Source organism: Panthera tigris, chromosome B2, assembly GCF_018350195.1.
Source record: "Panthera tigris isolate Pti1 chromosome B2, P.tigris_Pti1_mat1.1, whole genome shotgun sequence".
In the NCBI taxonomy this organism is placed as follows: domain Eukaryota; kingdom Metazoa; phylum Chordata; class Mammalia; order Carnivora; family Felidae; genus Panthera; species Panthera tigris.
Window position 1 is genome coordinate 106,602,330 of NC_056664.1, and position 17,435 is coordinate 106,619,764.

Genomic DNA, 17,435 nt, shown 5'->3' on the forward strand with positions numbered 1-17,435 from the left:
GGCCATAAATATTAATCATAGATACTAACTGTATTAGAAGCTCTAGATCCCCAACTATCAGAGTAGTAAAATACACTATAAATAAGTCAGCAGTATTTTCTATAGTTGAAAATCTACAATTTCCACAAGTGTTTTCATTATAGTCTTGTAAATTTATAGGACACAGTTTATATTACACATGGTAATGGAACAAATCAGTAGATTTACCTATCCTGATTTTGTTTTGATTATTGAAGTCAAATAATTTGATATTTTGTTATTATGCAGGAAAACTTTTTTCAGAAAACACTTTTTGGGTAAGTCTTACCTAGAATTAAAAAATACTTAAAAACTCAAACTTACTAGAAAAAAATGAAAAGCACTGTTTGTTCTAACAAAATTTATTATGCAGTAATTACAAAGGTTAAAGACTCTTCCATCTCAAATAAAAATAACTGCTATAATTACACACATAATATAGTAGAGTGATTCCAGTAAATATCACAGGAAATAGTGTATTTGCAAATTGGAGAGACAAATACTTTCTCATTCACAGTGTCTGACATAGGAAAGCCTGTTCACATAATGGTCTGTATAAGGTCATGCTCTTAGGAACAGTCCACACAGAGCTGTTGCCAACACTACTCTTTCAGAACGTGAAGTACCGGGCAAACCACTCCTGGCGCTGGGGATCGGGAGAAGCCACCGGGGAAGCTTCACTCTGAGGAGGACTGAATTCATAAAAAAAGAGAGACATGTAACCCAGCATTAAGCTGTTTTGCAAAACGAAGGGAAAAGCACAAAGAAACACCAGTGTAGATGACCACAAGTGGTTCCCTGCATTAGATGTGTTTTGTAGACCCCTCTACACTAGATTGGGTTCTCCACTCCATGAGAGCGTGAGAGTGCATCAGCAGCTCAGATGAAGTCAGTTAAGGAGGAGCCACATCAAAACAATTACAAAAAATTACAAAAAACCCCCCAAAATCCAGACAGTTGAGAAAAATAATGTCACCTTCTTTGAATAAAGAAAATTCAGGAGGAATTGTCAGAAATAAGAATAAGATAACATTCCTCTTTTTCAGCACCTTTTCTTCTAGTTAATTAAAATTTCAGAATCTGACAGAAGCATTTGGTTTTTACAGATGTATCCTCAAATATAACTAACTTAAGTAACTAAGCCATGGTTCAGTATTTTTACTACATGTATATTTATATTGAACTATCATAATTCCATAAGCAAATACTCTAGGGGGAAAGGAGTACCACTCAGAAGCCAGTTTCCCCTCCATCTTCAAAGTTCAAATTTATACTTAATTCTAACTAAAGAGTCTTTGGGCTAGTTGAGAAAATAAAAGAATCCCTACCGTCTTTGGGGGAAATTACAAGGCACGCAACAATGTGTAATGGAAACTCCAGTAGTCATGTTCCTTGAGCTCATGCACATGCATCTTACTGATACCTGAACATACCCATGCACAAGGGAAAATAAGCAACACAAAATATTTAGCAGGAGACACATTCAAAACGTATTTGACTATTTTCATTCTTGCTATTTTTTCTCTTTAAAATAATTTGTCATTAACTATGTAATCACTTACCCTAGAAAAAGATAGTCTACCTGTAAGGCTATTACTGGTGACACAGCTGAGATTAGTAGGAATAAGTTAAACAGTAAATTTAAAGCAGCACAGAATCAGTAATAGTAAGGTAAACATTTACCAAAAACCAGTACTTTCTGACTTTATTTAATGGATAAACAATTGGGTTTCATTCAAATTCTCCTTGTGAATGCATTTAATCAAGTCCGAGTTTAACTTAAAATTGGAATGTCAATGGTAAAATTTTTTTTTTATTTTTTGCTTACGTAGATCATGAAGTTCCCAGAGCTTACATATATTTTATTTTGGCAGTAAGCATATATATTTGTAAATAAGCCTGGCAAACAAGAGAGTGAAAAAATATAACAGAAATAAAAAATAATTTAAAGTTCTGTAATAAAGATGATTAGTGAAAAAATTGGCTACAATACTCAAAATGAAGCAACTATCCATAAATATTAAGAATTAGCACTTCTTTCAGTATATAGAAAAACTGACAAGAAATTTTAAAAAATCTTAAGAGCCAAAAAGAAGTTCTCTAGAGAAGTGATAAATATATTTTGAAAAGATTTCACAGTAATATGTTTTTTTCCCTAGGCTGTCCTTAAAGTAGTGAATTTCTGCAATGTAAGAAGGTAAATTTCTCAGGTTAAAAAAGAAAAGAGAAAAAAAATCATTGGTGAGACGGGGCTCACCTCAAAAACGTCTTGGGCTCTTTAGGTGGCACTGGCTGTGGAAGTGGTTTGCTGCTGTTGAACTCGGTATCGTGGACTGGAGAATTAGGAATGGGAGCCAGGCGGTTAGGATGTCCGTTGCCCACTCCACCAGATTCCAGAGCACTTAGATTGGGAACACTCACAAACCTGTTTGTTGGTGATTTATCATTCTTCTTCTTTTGCTGCATTAAAAATAATACATGTGAGGATAGTCCCTGTATAAGGACAAATGAGAAAATAGGAATAGAAGATATAAATTTGGCATGGAAAATTTTCGGAAGCTTTACATTAAATTGGGATGTTAAAATGAACCAGTGTCACCCAAAGTGTGGTCTGGGGATCCTTGGAGGTGTTCTTTATGTACATGGAATCCTCACAGACAGACATGCTCCTGGGCCAGAAAAGAATGAGGATTGGTGTTCATGGGGAGGGGAGGAGATGGAAAGAATGCCAAAGGGTAAAGAATACTGTGAGGAAATGGGGAAGGAGCAGGTCTTGCAGATACCACAAGGCTAAACGGATTTGGGCTCAAATTAGGAGAAGAAGGTATAAAGTTAAACAGTTTTAAAGAGATGTCCGTGAACTTTAGCCTTCTGTCAAAGGGAGGCAGTCCTTGTCTGGAAAAAAGAGGAAGTGAAAAAATACTTGGCACAATAGTTTGAGACATATTCCACATTTCCACTTAAGACCCAAAGCTGCCTTACGAGAGAAAATTAAGTCTGCATAATTAAATCTCATTTCCCAGTTGGTAGTATCACTAATTGGCTCATAATCTTTTAAAAGCATTTAAAGGATATAAAACAAAAGTGATCCATCTTTTTTTATTTTCTAGTTGGTCTTTAAAAGCAGATAGCAAGAGGAATATAATCGCAGAGTATCAAAACCTATCAGTTTACAAATCATTAAGTCTCTATTTTATTCGCACTCATCTTGCTGTGCAGAATAAAAATTCACAAGTTGCAAGATATTTTTAATACTCCCATCTTTTACTAAATGTGTACTAGTTAAATTTATGAACTATTTTTCTGCAAAATGATTCGAGTGTTTAAAAAAAAAAAAGCCTAATTGGCCTTTTTCCTTTATTTACAAAGTAATGATCTTGCTATCTACAGATTGCCCTCTGTCATATTCTGTCAGTCATGGAGTCTCTGACAAAGAGTCTTTAGCATAACTGAAAACAGAAAGGATATCTTCTAGAATCACAATATTAGTGAAAGGTGAAGTCATTCAAAAATTAACAAAGATGTGTGCATTTTCTTGTTCTGGTCACCAGAGGGCATTAAATAAACCCATTTAAGGTTACTATTTGAAGAAATAAAAAATATTATTATTATAAAAGTGTTATTGGTGTTATTATAAAAGTATTATTATAAAGTTCTACGGTAATGGTTTTATAGCTAAAACTGTAATTCCGCAAAATATATTAGAAATATTTTCCTTTTTATGATCTTGTTTCAGCAAGTCTCATAATCTTGCTCTCTAATTAAAAGCTTATTTCACCCTAAATTATGGACTTAAAAACTGAAACTAACTATATTAATTCATTCACCAGTTATTTACTGAGAACCTTCAATGTGCCAGGCAGTATTTTAGGCTCTGAAGCTATATGCCTCCCTACTTTAGTCATTCTGTTTCATAAAACATTTAAGTCACTCTATGTTAAAGGTTTAAGTTTAAAGTTTGGAGCACTTTAACTTGTGAAGGAAGGATAGAATCCCATGTTCTTAACAGAGAAATTTTTATGAGCTTTGAAAGCAAAAGTTTCTGGCTAAGGGCCTAATAGAAATTAGGCATGATGGGCAAATTAATTAAATCTGAATCAAAAGACAGCTTTACCACTAGTACTTTATTTCTATTACTGATGTCTTCCAGAAGATATATAAGTTCCTGTGAAGCCAATATAATTATTTATTCTTATTTGCTTTATTCACTTACCTGTGGTAGCTTATAGAATATGTGATAAAGTTTGCAACTGAACAAATATTTATTGATTACCTACTATACCCAAAGCACTATGAGGGGAGCCACAGGAAGCTGGGGTACAAAGATGTGTAAGACTTAGCCATGCCCATCTCATTTGTCTACAAGGCTCTTCTATCTGTCCTAAGAGAGTAACAAAGATGGCCCAAAAAATGGGTCATCTTCAATTTTAATTGTCATGAGAGGTCCTAAGACTGAGAGAAGTAAAGCCTTTTTCCAAAGACTAGTAGGCAACAAAATACATGTCCAATGCAAGGTCCATTAAGATGGCAGGCCTTAGGCTTTACGTTAGGGAGAGCTGTTGTGTCTACAGGGCTGGAGTACCTTTAGGATCCCACAGAGAATAGTGAACACCAAGAAAATGACAAGAAATTATCCTGAGGAGATTTAAAAGTTAGTTTTCTTTGGAGATATGAAAAACAAAATGGTAGAAACCAAGGGTTTATAATTAATAAAATGTTTTAAGGAATAAGAATTCTCAACAAAAATATTAGCCTCGTTCAGTGAAAATGTATACATAAAGAATTCATAGATTTTAGTCCTAAATATTAAATTGAAAACATTGTTTGTAAGCTTTATCCTATGCTGCTCTAAATATTAAAATTTTTAAAGCAAGTTTTAAACTACATCCCTATTTTATGGTGTTTATAGCACATACCTTAGTCAATGGATTAATAACACCAACAGAAGGGCTTGAGTTAAACATTTTGTTGAAGTTAGTTTCTCGATTGACTAATTCCAGCTGATAAAATTTATTATCCTCCTATGCAAAAGAATTATAAACGTCACTTAGACATTTTCTATTGAAAATTTAAAACTGTAATGTATAAATGCCATTCCATTCAAAATTTAATATAAAACCTGAAGATTTATATACCTTGTTCATCAAAGATTAAAAAAAATTTTTTTAATGTTTATTTTTGAGAGAGAGAGAGAGAGAGAGAGAGAGCGAGCATGAGCAGGGGAGGGGCAGGAGAGAGGGAGGCACAGAATCCGAAGCAGGCTCCAGGCTCTGAGCTGTCAGCACAGAGCCCCACGCGAGGCTCACTCACAAACCGTGAGATTGTGACCTGAGCCAAAGTTGGACGCTTAACCGATTTGGCTACCCAGGCACCTCAAAGGTTTCTAAATCTGATTGCCAGTGTCTTAAGGACTGCTGGTGGGATGGTTATCAAAACCTTTCAATACCCTATGCTTTGAGACTCTTCTCTACCCTTTTTTATTTTTTTTTTTAAATATGGAACGCTTCACGAATTTGCGTGTCATCCTTGCACAGGGGCCATGCTAATCTTCTCTGTATCGTTCCAATTTTAGTATATGTGCTGCTGAAGCGAGCACCTTCTCTACCCTTTAATAACTTTTCCCTTCAAGATTGGATCGAAATGGTTTCCTTGGTCCCATCTCTATTCCAAACTGCAGGCTGTGCAGTTTGAACATGCTTAACTTACATTCATGGAGTTGTGTGCATGGTTTTGTTGTTTCTATAAAGGTGATACTGATACAGCATTATCTTCAGTACTGCAAATACATTTCATCTTGCTTAATCTCCTCTCTGAAACCTCAATGTTCAGTTAACTTTTGAATAATACAGGTTTGAACTGTGTGGGTACATTTACACACTGATTTTTTTTTTATATAAATACAGTATAGTACTGTAAATGTATTTTCATAGTGACATTTTTCTTTCTAGCTTACTTTATTATAAGAATACAGTAATGATACATATACAAAATAAGTGTTAACTGACTTTGGTATCGGCAGGGCTTCCAGTCAACAGTAGTCTATTAGTAATTCAGTTTTGAGGGAATCCAGTTATATGTGGATTTTCAACTGTGCACAGAGTTGGTGTCCCTAACCCCTGCATTATTCAAGGGTCAGCTGTATTACAGCAATGGTAATCACTGACCAGAGAAACAGTGACCTACATAGAGATAAATCTTTGCCTTTCGCATGACCAGTATATGTCAACTGAACAACTAAACTTTAGGAAATAAATACATGAGTGTGAAATGCAGGACTGTGCTCTAGTAGAACTAGATTCTTCATTCCCTTCTTAGTTACCACTACCTTTTGTATCATTAATCTCAGCCCACGTACTTCAGAGTCCACAGAATCAAGGTATAGTGGAAAGCATGTAGAACAACCCTTAGCTGGATTCCTAGTCTGTCACCAACTAGGTGTTGCTTTGAGTTTGTTTTATTCTTTGAAGTCTGATACCTATCCTGTTGTGAGGATAAAATACAACTATATCTGTGACGTATGCTCACTAAGAACTGGAAAAGCTGTTTCTACCATGGATGAAATATACTTAATATATTTGCTAATAACTTCATGTGTGGAATGTAAGGTGATCAAAGCAATCTATGAGGGCTGTGCTCATGTTCACAATGCCTGGGAAATCTTGCCAATGTCTGCTCCTGGCTCCATAATGAACCCCAATCTATGACCTGCTGCTTTTGGCAGGAACTTCTAGTCCCAGCCAACAGGATAGCTTTCCTAGATGCTAACATAGATAAGTTAAAGAAAAAGGACTTCAGAAATAAATGCTTCTAGGCTCTCTTTTCATGCTAATGTCCATAGTTTTCAGTTGAAGAGATCAGTGAGCCAATAGAGTGATTAGCATTCTATTTTTAGTTTTACTCTGAAGGATTTTTCTTTTTTAGTGATAGTAAAAAACAATACTTTAATTATGGATCAGAAGACTCTAAAATGTTTCATGAATTATGAAACATTTGTGTATTTCTTATTCTTGAAGAATAATAGCTTCAATGAAGGCAGTCTATTTATTGTTAAATCTGTGTTTTCTTCCCTGATGGACTGGTCAGAGACCCTAACACCTCAGTTTGGACCGAGACTCTTAAGAGAGAGCCTGAAGCCTTTCTTAGAACCCTAACAAAATGGAACCCTTTTCCCATGGAATATCCCTTTGGATCAGGGTAAGTTAACATGACTAACTGGAAGTATACGGTACAGGATGATGCATGCATGTGTTGACTCTTCTTTCCTATCCAACTCTAATTCTACATGAACAATATGCATATTGTTCATATAGTATATTAGCTGTACATTGTATATAACTTCAAACGTATACTAACTGTACATTGGCAATGACATATTATTTAAACATATGTCCTAAAAAAGACTCTTAAAAAAATACTGAAAAGAAGCACAATCCCTTTACCCTAATACCAAATTTAAAATTTTTAATTACTTTGTATTTCTTAATTCATGAACATTTTAATAAACTTTCAATCACAATGCATATAGTTTATACTTTCAATTTTCACTTAGCATTACTTAATACTTTTCCATGTTTTGCCAACCCAGTCTATTGATTACTAACATGGTTACAACCTCCCCCTCCCCCCACAAATCTTACAATTAGTTTCTTTATGACTTGGTCTCTTTCTGTAAGCATGGCTTTTAATTCTGTAATCATCTGTATATCTTCTGGTTTTGATTCTCTCATTAGATATTTTTCTTCCATTTCTTCTAGTCTGAAAACAAGAAACCTTTAGTTCATTGATAGGACTCAGACACATCCTTTTTAATACCTGCAGTTTTCAAAATAGTCCAGCTGAACACATACAAAATTTAAAACCAAACTTTTTTCCTTAAAACTTTTCAGAATAACATGGTTGCCTCAATAGCTTATTAAAGCTATTAAAGCTAAAATATCTTATTAAATAGCCTTATTAAAGGCTCTACAGGGTAGAGGATGTTTATTAAAGACTTTGCAGGTTACTTTTGGAAGAATTCACTCATTGTAAGTCATTCAACAGTGTGTGGGGATGAGGTGAGGTAAGTTCTGTAGAAGAAATGATATATTGAATAATACCTCTAAATACAGGTTTGATGCTGGAATTGTAGGCTCACTATCAGGAGAACTTACCAAAATTATACTCCTGTGTGATGACATAAGGATTGGTAACATATCGAAAAGGGACAAGGGACAAGAAAAGATACAGAGGAAAGGGAAACAAAGGACACATATAATAACATCATTCTTTTCCGGTTTATGGGAAACTCAACTTAAAAATTCTGTATTATCAGCTAATACATTACACTCCAAAAAAGGTACATCAGATAATTTCATTTTTCCCTTTTTCTGCCCTGAATGAGACGAGAAGGCAACAGGAATGAATGCCACTGAAGACTCCAGGATAGAGGCCACCCTTTATGAGCAGAGGCTCCACAGACCATGCAGGGTCCAAAAATATAAGACAAGGCAGAATGAAGAGGATGCAAATGGAAACTGCTACAGAAGAAGTACTTTCAATTTTAGAAAATTTTAGTAGAACGACTTAAAAATTCACTCCTTTGAAAATAAAAGGATAGAAATTAAGCTCAATAAAATCATGGTGGATGAAGACACACAGAAAAACTTATTCACTCAACAAATACTGAATAACTTGTAGACAATCTGTCTTCTAGGATTCTGTGATCTACTCCCACCCCCTAATTCTAAAGGAGTACAAGAATCTCTGTGTACTTTAGGAATTTTAGTAAACTCCTACACTAACTCACTCCAAGCTAAAGTTCTAATCTAGAGGGTTTAGGGAGGTGTGTGGGTGAAGGGAAGTGTGGGGTTAGGAAGGGGCAGTCTCAGAATCAGTTGGTCTTTGTCAGTTCAGTTTGAGGTTAGTTTCACTGTCTTTACTTTTGTTCTTTTGTGACCATGCAGACTGAGTGAAAGATGTGATTTCACTGGGCTCACATAAAGGGACTTGCATTTTATAGTGATACGGTGTTTTAAGGGCAACAGTTTTAAGAAGCTTGAGAAACAATAATCCAGTCAAGGAAAAAGGCATTGGGTTTAACACTGGAGTAGCCACAAGATGTCACTGTAGAACTTTATCATTAAACACAAAATACAAGATTTTTGAACTGCTTCCTGCAGCTAAACAAGAATACTTGGCAGTAAATGGTCACTAAAAAACTCAACTTAACACCTTATTTAAAACTATTATGGAAAAAAAACCCCAAAACAGAACAAAATTAAAAAAAATAAAACTATTATGTCTATTATTTTAGTTCTAGTACAATGAGAAGTTAAGGAAAAGTGAGTCTAAATCACTTACAACCCGTGACCCATCTTTTTTGCTCTGAGCCTCAATTCTAGTGTAAGTTCTCATTTAGGTTAAGCATGCTTTACCTACAAAACGGTCATCAGTTAATCCTCTCCACAAAATGACTTTCTCTCTCTCTCTCTCTCTCTCTCTCTCTCTCTCTCTCTCTCTCTCTCTCACACACACACACACACACACACACACCTTTTAAAAGATACCTGGATATTAAAGGGAAAAAATAATTGATTAAATTGAAGAAACCATTCATATAAATATAAATGGGAAAGCATTAAAGGAGAGAACAAGTAAAATGATCTAGATTTAACTTGCAAATATATTTCCAGAATTACCAAGTCTTTCAAAATTCTAACAGGAAGAACCCTCGGTGTTACTCTGATCCATTTCAAGCCAACGCTGGTCAACAATCTCTTTCTTCAGTTGCCCCTGTGACCTCTAGGCCAGCACTGCTTCCTAAAGACTAGGTGTGAACAACTGGTGGTACAGGAAATGATCTTAGTTTATTCTCCTTTAATCTTTCTGGTCACAAGAAGGAAAAAAGTCACAGTTTTGTTCTATGTATCTTAAATGGCCTTTATAACATATGCTTATTACCCTACTTCATACCACTTGGGCAGGCCTGCAGCATCAAATAGCTAGCTAGGATCTAATAACATTGTGGTATTTTCACAGAATTTACATTTGTATAATTACAGCCTAGCTTCTATTTATTTACTTATTTTTAAAGTTTATTTATTTTGAGAGAGAGAGACAGACAGACAGACAGAATGGGTGGGGGAGGGCCAAACAGCTCTGCACTGTCACAGCATGGAGCCCAATGTGGGGCTCAAACTCAAGAACCCACAAGAATGGTAAGGATGCTTGACCAAGTGAGCCATCCAGGTGCCCCAGCCTAACTTCTATTTAGAAAAATGGATACGGGGCACCTAGGTGGCTCAGTTGGTTGAGCATCCAACTTCAGCTCAGGTCATGGTTTGTGGGTTCAAGCCCCCTGTTGGGCTCTGTGCTGACAGCTCAGAGCCTGGAGCCTGCTTCTGATTCTGTGTCTCCCCCTCTCTCTGCCCCTCCCCTGCTCACACTCTGTCTCTCAAAAATAAACGTTTAAAAAAAAAAAGAAAAATGGATACGATTTTTCAGTAGTGATAATGGTTTTACTGCAGAAATAATCAAGTTTTCCTGTTAAATTTTTTAAGTTATAATGAGTCAATTAAAAATATGAAAACCGTATCAAAGGTAGCTGGTAGCCAGAAATGACCAAATTCTGAAAGGTTAATAAAGCCTGGGAAACACTGCCTTGAGGGGAAATGTACAAGTTTGTATAGTCTTTTACTCAAAATACAGATTCACATTAAAAGTAATACTGAGAACAGAAGACTATGGGGGAGGAGAAAGGGGAAAAAAAAGTTAAGGGAGAGAGCCAAACCATAAGAGACTCTTAAAAACTGAGAATAAACTGAGGGTTGATGGGGGGTGGGAGGGTGGGTGATGGGCATTGAGGAGGGCACCTGTTGGGAGGAGCACTGGGTGTTGTATGGAAACCAATTTGACAATAAATTTCATATTAAAAGTTTTTTTAAAAATTAAAAAAATACTAGAGAAAACAGAATTAAAACATATATAATTACTAATTAGGTCACTGTTGGATTCTCCCCAGGCATGCATGCCCTGATTTTTTTTGGCTCTGAGAATATATAGGTCAATGTCTAGGGTTCATGAACAACACAAACCAAAAATATGAATACATAAAAAATCTGTATAAAACATATAAAAAACTTTTCAAGGTGGCAGTACTCCTATGCTTTATAAAAATAATTGACAAAGTCAGCAAATTGAGATTATAGGCCAAACAGTATTGGCACACATATATTTTAGAATCTTAACTATATAAAAATAAACTCTATTATACCATCCTTCTCTACAGTTTAAGGAAAGGAAATACAATAATTGAAGAAGTTTAATGTTGAACCTTTCTTTCCCCATAATTTATGGGCACAGACTACTATCTCCTTACCTCACAAAACTTATGAACACAACCTGAATGGTAATTTAAAAATCAAACAACAACAACAAAAGATGATTAGAGTAGTATAGATAAAAGAACTCTTTTATCAACAACTTTTAAAGAGTGGTAATTCCAATATGGTGGAGTGTTTTTTCAATTAGGGATTACTTACCTACTTAAAGGCCCCATACAGAAAACTCTGCTTCCCCCAAGAAGAAACTCTTTTTGATTCAGTACAGTGAGAAGTTAATGTAAACTTAGACAATCAATAATAATCTCTGAACTCCCCTTTTTGCATAATAAAGATGTCATGACCCCATCCACATTCTATATAGATTTAGATTTGGCTTAAAGTTCTTTAAAACAGCCATTCTCTCATTTGTTTCTAAAACAAACAAAAACTATGACATATTAGACACAAGGGTTTTACTACTATCCCACTCAGGAAAATAAAACAGTTTCTATAGAATATCAGAAAATCTAAGACTTGAGTACCTAGCACTAGAGAGGGGGTTTTCTAGTAATCATTCCATAACTACAGAACTCATCACCATTTCTACAATGTTTAGAGGGTACCTTTCCATTCTTTAAATTTCCATTCCCCTCTTCCCTGAAGTCCAAACAGGGTTTGGGGCAGGAACAGAAATAAAGCTTCCAGCTGCTCGAGAGGCCCTTCCACTTCAGGCTTCAGCCTGACCCATAATGCTGCAGCCCTTCCACTACCACCCACTTCTATGATTCCACAGGGCTTTTCCAATTTCAAAGACTTAAAGTTAGCATGCAGTTGATTAGGAACTTCAGTAAGGTGTCCGTAGTCCTTTGCAATAGGCTAAGAATAGTTCAAATGTTGTCCCCCCAGCTCCTTAACCTGGAATGCAGTCTCCCTGCTCACCACCACTGATGAAGGCATTCAGCAGATCCAAGCAGGCTGCATTTAAGGATATAAGGCAGAAATATCTCAACTGTCTAAAATTGTGCTTTCCAGGGGTGCCTGGGTGGCTCAGTTGGTTAATTGTCTGACTTTGGCTCAGGTCATGATGATCTTGCGATTTGTGAGTTCGAGTGTCGCATTGGGTTCTGTGCCAACAGCTCAGAGCCTGAAGCCTGCTTCGGATCCTGTGTTTCCCTCTGTCTCTATCCCTCCCCTGCTTGCAAACTCTGTCTGTCTCTGTCTCTCTCAAAAAAACAAAAACAAGAAACTGTGCTTTCCCAATATGGTAGCCACTAGTCCATATGTGGCTATTTACATTTAAATTAATTAAAATGAAATTAAAAATTCAATTCCTTGGTGGCACTAGCCACAATTCAAATGGTCAACAGCCATTGTGGCTAGTAACAACCGTACTGGGCAGAGCAGATACAGGACATTTTCGTTATCGTAGACAAATCTGGGCAGCCCTGGTCTAAATACATTTATTTGTGTGTGTGTTTGGTTTCAACTAAAAGAGTAAATACCTAAACTAGAGACTAGTTGTATGATAGCAACTAGTCTTTTTCTGGTGGAAAAAGAAATACAGTTGGTTAACATGGATCTAGCTGAAGTATAAAACAAATGGTAGACCTAGAAAAGCAGATAAAATATTTGACTCATGAGTAATACTAATTCAATTAAAAATTACCATAATTAGCAAAACTAAGTTATTTACTATCTACTGAAAATTCCTAATGTGTAAAACCCTATAAAACAGAATAAAGTAGAAACAAATCTTTAATCTTTGTAAATTAACATTCCTAAGGAGACAGGACACACGGATAGACACAGGTTATTTTTGTGAGCATGTTTTTTCAGACTGTGAAGAGGGAGATACCAGGATTTCAGCCTCTGCCCAATGAGTAACACTGAGGCCAGGAGAAGGGAAAGCCAAAAGTGGGGTTTACTGTAACTAATTTTTGCAAAATGCCTAAGGTGATGGATGCACTCTTCTACATGGAAGATACCTGAGCTCTTACTGTAGCTCAAAAGGATTTAAATATTACCTCCAAAACCAGGAAACACCAGAAATCATCGTGACTGGGAAAATGATCTCACAGGTCTCCTCATCATTTCAAGTATAACTTCATAATGTGATAAATGTTAGAATTCTCAAAAAATGCATTCAGGAAACATTCAAGTGCCTACTAATGCGAAAATCCTGTGTGTCCATTGCAGAGTACCTCACTTCAGAAGCCACCACTGAAGTAAATGCCAACAACTGGGGTCTGTTTTTTGTTTCAGCTGAAGTGAATGTGGTTGTATATGTTACATATACGTAATAGCAACTATGAAGCTTAATCAGTTAAATGAATAAAATGTGAGGAGATATTTAGATGGGGATAGGTAATCGGGTAGTAACAACAGATTATTCTAGACTGTAGAGGAAACATAACAGAATCTCAGAAGGAAACTGTCAGTGTGGTGGACACAGGTGAATAAGGCACAGTGACACTAGGAGTTTAAGTTTCACTTTGAGACTAAGGTTAACGGGATTAGTCACTATTTTGACTTTACTGAACTATGTGGAGATATTTACATATTTTTATTCAGCATTTTAAATTGACTGGAAGAAGATAGACTAAAGGTGAATAAACCATTTGCAGCCGCAGCAGTTTAGAGTAGATTAATTAATTCTAAAATAATTTAAGTTGGACCAGGGTTTAGGGCACAGAGATGGAGTGAATGTTATTTGCACATTGGCTATAAGAGTTTAGAAATGTGGAGAAAAGAGAAAAGCTATTAAATACTTTCTTAAAACATTAGGCAACAGTGATAAATCTTGGTTTTAACAATACTGGAGTTACTATGTATGAATAGTAACTATCTGTGATGTTTAACTTGCACTAATTTTTCAAATCAATATTAAATGTTTGTATGAATTCCAACAGTCTCTCTGTAGAGTATAAAATATTTTTATAGTTTTTGCTCTTCCCCACCTCCAATACCCTGTAATCCATTCTCTAGATGGAAGTACTGTCATTAAAATTCTGTATTTGTTTTTCAAGATTTTTTGATATTTGTATATAAAATATGTATTATTAGTTTATGTATAGGATCATAATATTCCTTTGGGCCACAATATGCCCTTTGTATTTAATATTATATAATGGACATCTTTGGAGTTTTCACCATGGCATGTCGGTTCAAGATCCTGAGGGACAGGCTTTAGGCAAGGACTGTCCTAGCAGAACCAGAACAGTGGCAGCTGAGAAACAATCATTCAATTGCCTTATGCTCATTAAGTAAAATATCATACTGCAATTACCATCTGGAATATAGCACTTATGTTTTCTTTTTTAAGTATCCCTTAATTAGATTTAAAAAGAATAGCTAATCTGAGGTTAGACACAGTCTCCTCAGTTTATGTCCCACATACGAATTTTCTTTAATATAATATGACTTACGACACTTGTAAAGCTGCATTTATTTCCTTGAGTAGCTCGTTAGTCTTATTAAAATCTGCCCGCATGATATTTTTCTCTCTGAGGTGGTCTGCTGTCATGACATCCAGCTCTTTTTCAAGTCTCTTGTTTAAATCTTGTTCATGCAACCTGTTTATTTTTGGTTAAGAAAATGTTATTCTGAAATCAAGCTTTCAAAACTTTCTATATTCTACAGATTTGAAATGGTTTTATGTATAATATAGAGAAAATTAATGGAAATAGCCTAAAATAACTTACTTTGCTCCTATCTTCGAGTTTGTTAAAGTTGTCTCCTTTAATGCTTTTTAAATTACATTTTATAAAGATTTTAGTTAATTGTATAGTTTCCAAAGTTAATGAATACATACCTATTATTCAAAATACCAACATTTTATCTATGTTCTAAATTACAGCCATCAACAAATAAAGGAGTGGTCTTCAATATCTATGAGAAGGCAGTCTAGTCATAAAAATAAGCATGTATTGCTAACTACTATTATAGCAGTCTTTCAGGTAACACTGTATATTATGTCTGTTATGATTAATGACATACCTCATCTGTTGGTTAGATTCACTTCGTATTCTGAGAATTTCTTTCCCCTTAAATTCCAATTCTTTGGTTAGGGCACTTATATTTTCATGAAGGTGCTGTACCTCCTTATCCAAGTCTGAGATGTGATGCTCTCTGTGCCTTAATTCCTCTTGTAGATCTGTTATTCTACACATATGTTCCTTACTCTGCAAAATACAAATAATTATTTTTTAAAGTAAGCTCTATGCGGAACTTGGACTCACAACCCCGAGATCAAGAATTGCATGCTCTACCAACTCGGCCACCCAGGTACCCCTACAAATAATTCTTAAACGTATTCTAGTATTTGCTTTCTGCATTTATCTAAAGGAAAGAAAATGACATACTGGAATGTCAAATGTAATGACACTGCTTCGAAACAAACTGCTGAAAAAAATCTAAAGGCTCTTCTTTTTCCATATATATATGAAGTGTTTATATGGATACAGTTTGTATGGATAATATCAGGGTGACAAGAGGCCCAAAAGACCATAAAATGCAATTTCCCACACATTTTACAGACAAGGAAACCAATACCCAAGAGATACCTGTTCAAGGAGGATGTATATGAATGGCAGAGCTGAAATTAGAATGCAGGGCTCCTACATACTCACCAAGTTACATGGGCTTACAGTAAAATGCTGGCACCACTGTCCTTTGATCTAAAAATTCCCTGCATCTAGGGAGGCCATCCCGACACACACATATCATATGGTTTAGAAAGCAGACTTTGTCTGCTTTGTGCTGATCTAACAGTTACCTTGTCTGAAAGATAAGTTCCCTTCCATATTCCTAGAAGTCACTGTTTTTCACAATGTCTACTAGATATTGTCAATTTCAGTGTTAGCATAGTTGAAGATAGAACTTCCCTCCATGATTATAAGGTGGCTCATTTAAAACTTCATAGCAATGAAGAGAAAATTTGAGCTGATCATTTAACATAGCTAAAGACTAACAAAGTAAAAGTCTTAAGTCTAAAAAATAATGGACTTCATTACACTATGCCTAGAAATCCATCCACCTGGATAGACATATATTCAAGATCATAAATTCTCTAATTAAAGGAAGTATACTTCATTAAAGAGCAAAGTTTAAAAAGCATAAATATTACCTGTGCTAGAGTGGTATGGAAATATCTTTTTTTTTTTTTTTTTTTTTGAGGACCTACTACTTCCCTAGCTATGCTATCCAGCATGACTATTTAAATTCAAGTTTAAATGATTTAAAATTAAACAAAATTGAAAATCCTGGTCCTCGGTCACACTAGACCTATTTGGCCCATGTGGCCAGTGACTATCACAGTAGATAGCAGATACAGAAGAGGTTCGCCTATAGACAATGCTGTTTTATAGTATTCTGTCTTCACTCTTTGTGTTATTCATATTTCATTGATCGCTTTCTCAGGATGCAAGTAAAATTCAATATATTCAATTAAAAAGTCATAAAATGTAATTTTATGACCGATATAATAAGTCAAATTACCTTATTTCCCTTTAAAAATAAAGCTCTTCAATATAGGTAGCAAATAGTAACTAATGTAAATACTAGTTATTACAAAATTTTCAGAAAATTGTGAACATTCAGATCTATCCACATTTAGGGAATCATCACATAACATGTTCTTCTTTACCTGTCTTCTGCTAATATCTACGCTTCGCTCTAATTCCATTTTAGCAGCTGCCAATTCTTGATGATGACTGTGCCGTAACAAATCAATTGCAGCTGCATGTTGATGGTTTAGTTCTGATCGTAAGGAAGCTGGAATCCGAGGGAAAAAAGAGCTTTAGTATATTGAAAAATATTACTGATACTTTACGTAAAAATTATAAAGGTCACAGAATATTATTTTTAAAATTAGGACACTTGTATATGCCCATTAAAATATCATAGACTGTCATAGAATGTCATGAATTTAAAGGTCATCCAGCTTTGATAAGAACAAGAAAATTTTCATCTGCTCAACAGATCAAGGAATTTCCATATATGCTTTGAGTTTGGCAGTAAGGTGCTAATGGAAATGAAATATTTTTAACTTTTCTCATTCACTACTGGAATAACATCATTTTAAAGCTGAATAATACCACAACATATATTCATTTAGGA

General features: G+C 35.1%; 1 protein-coding gene and 1 non-coding gene across 4 annotated transcripts in view; both read right to left on the bottom strand.

The window, feature by feature from the left end:
• Positions 1-370: 370 nt before the first annotated feature.
• FAM184A (family with sequence similarity 184 member A) overlaps positions 371-17,435 on the bottom strand; it is a 122,280-nt gene continuing 105,215 nt past the window's right edge. Inside the window, exons 12-19 of one of the 3 annotated variants that reach the window (XR_006217840.1) lie at positions 16,963-17,090; positions 15,315-15,499; positions 14,744-14,890; positions 7,656-7,773; positions 4,935-5,039; positions 2,276-2,511; positions 1,347-1,441; positions 623-710 (exon numbers count right to left, since the gene is read on the bottom strand). Coding sequence is in view for 2 of the 3 variants with exons in the window: in XM_042987086.1 (XP_042843020.1) it covers positions 629-710; positions 2,276-2,511; positions 4,935-5,039; positions 7,656-7,773; positions 14,744-14,890; positions 15,315-15,499; positions 16,963-17,090 (1,001 nt within the window). In the remaining variant the exon portion in view is untranslated. Of the gene's footprint in view, positions 711-1,346; positions 1,442-2,275; positions 2,512-4,934; positions 5,040-7,655; positions 7,774-14,743; positions 14,891-15,314; positions 15,500-16,962; positions 17,091-17,435 lie in introns of all 3 variants that reach the window. The other 2 variants (XM_042987087.1, XM_042987086.1) reach the window with 2 other exon arrangements.
• On the bottom strand, positions 5,508-5,614 carry LOC122238993. The gene has a single exon (XR_006218114.1). It is a non-coding gene; the product is annotated as a U6 spliceosomal RNA (small nuclear RNA).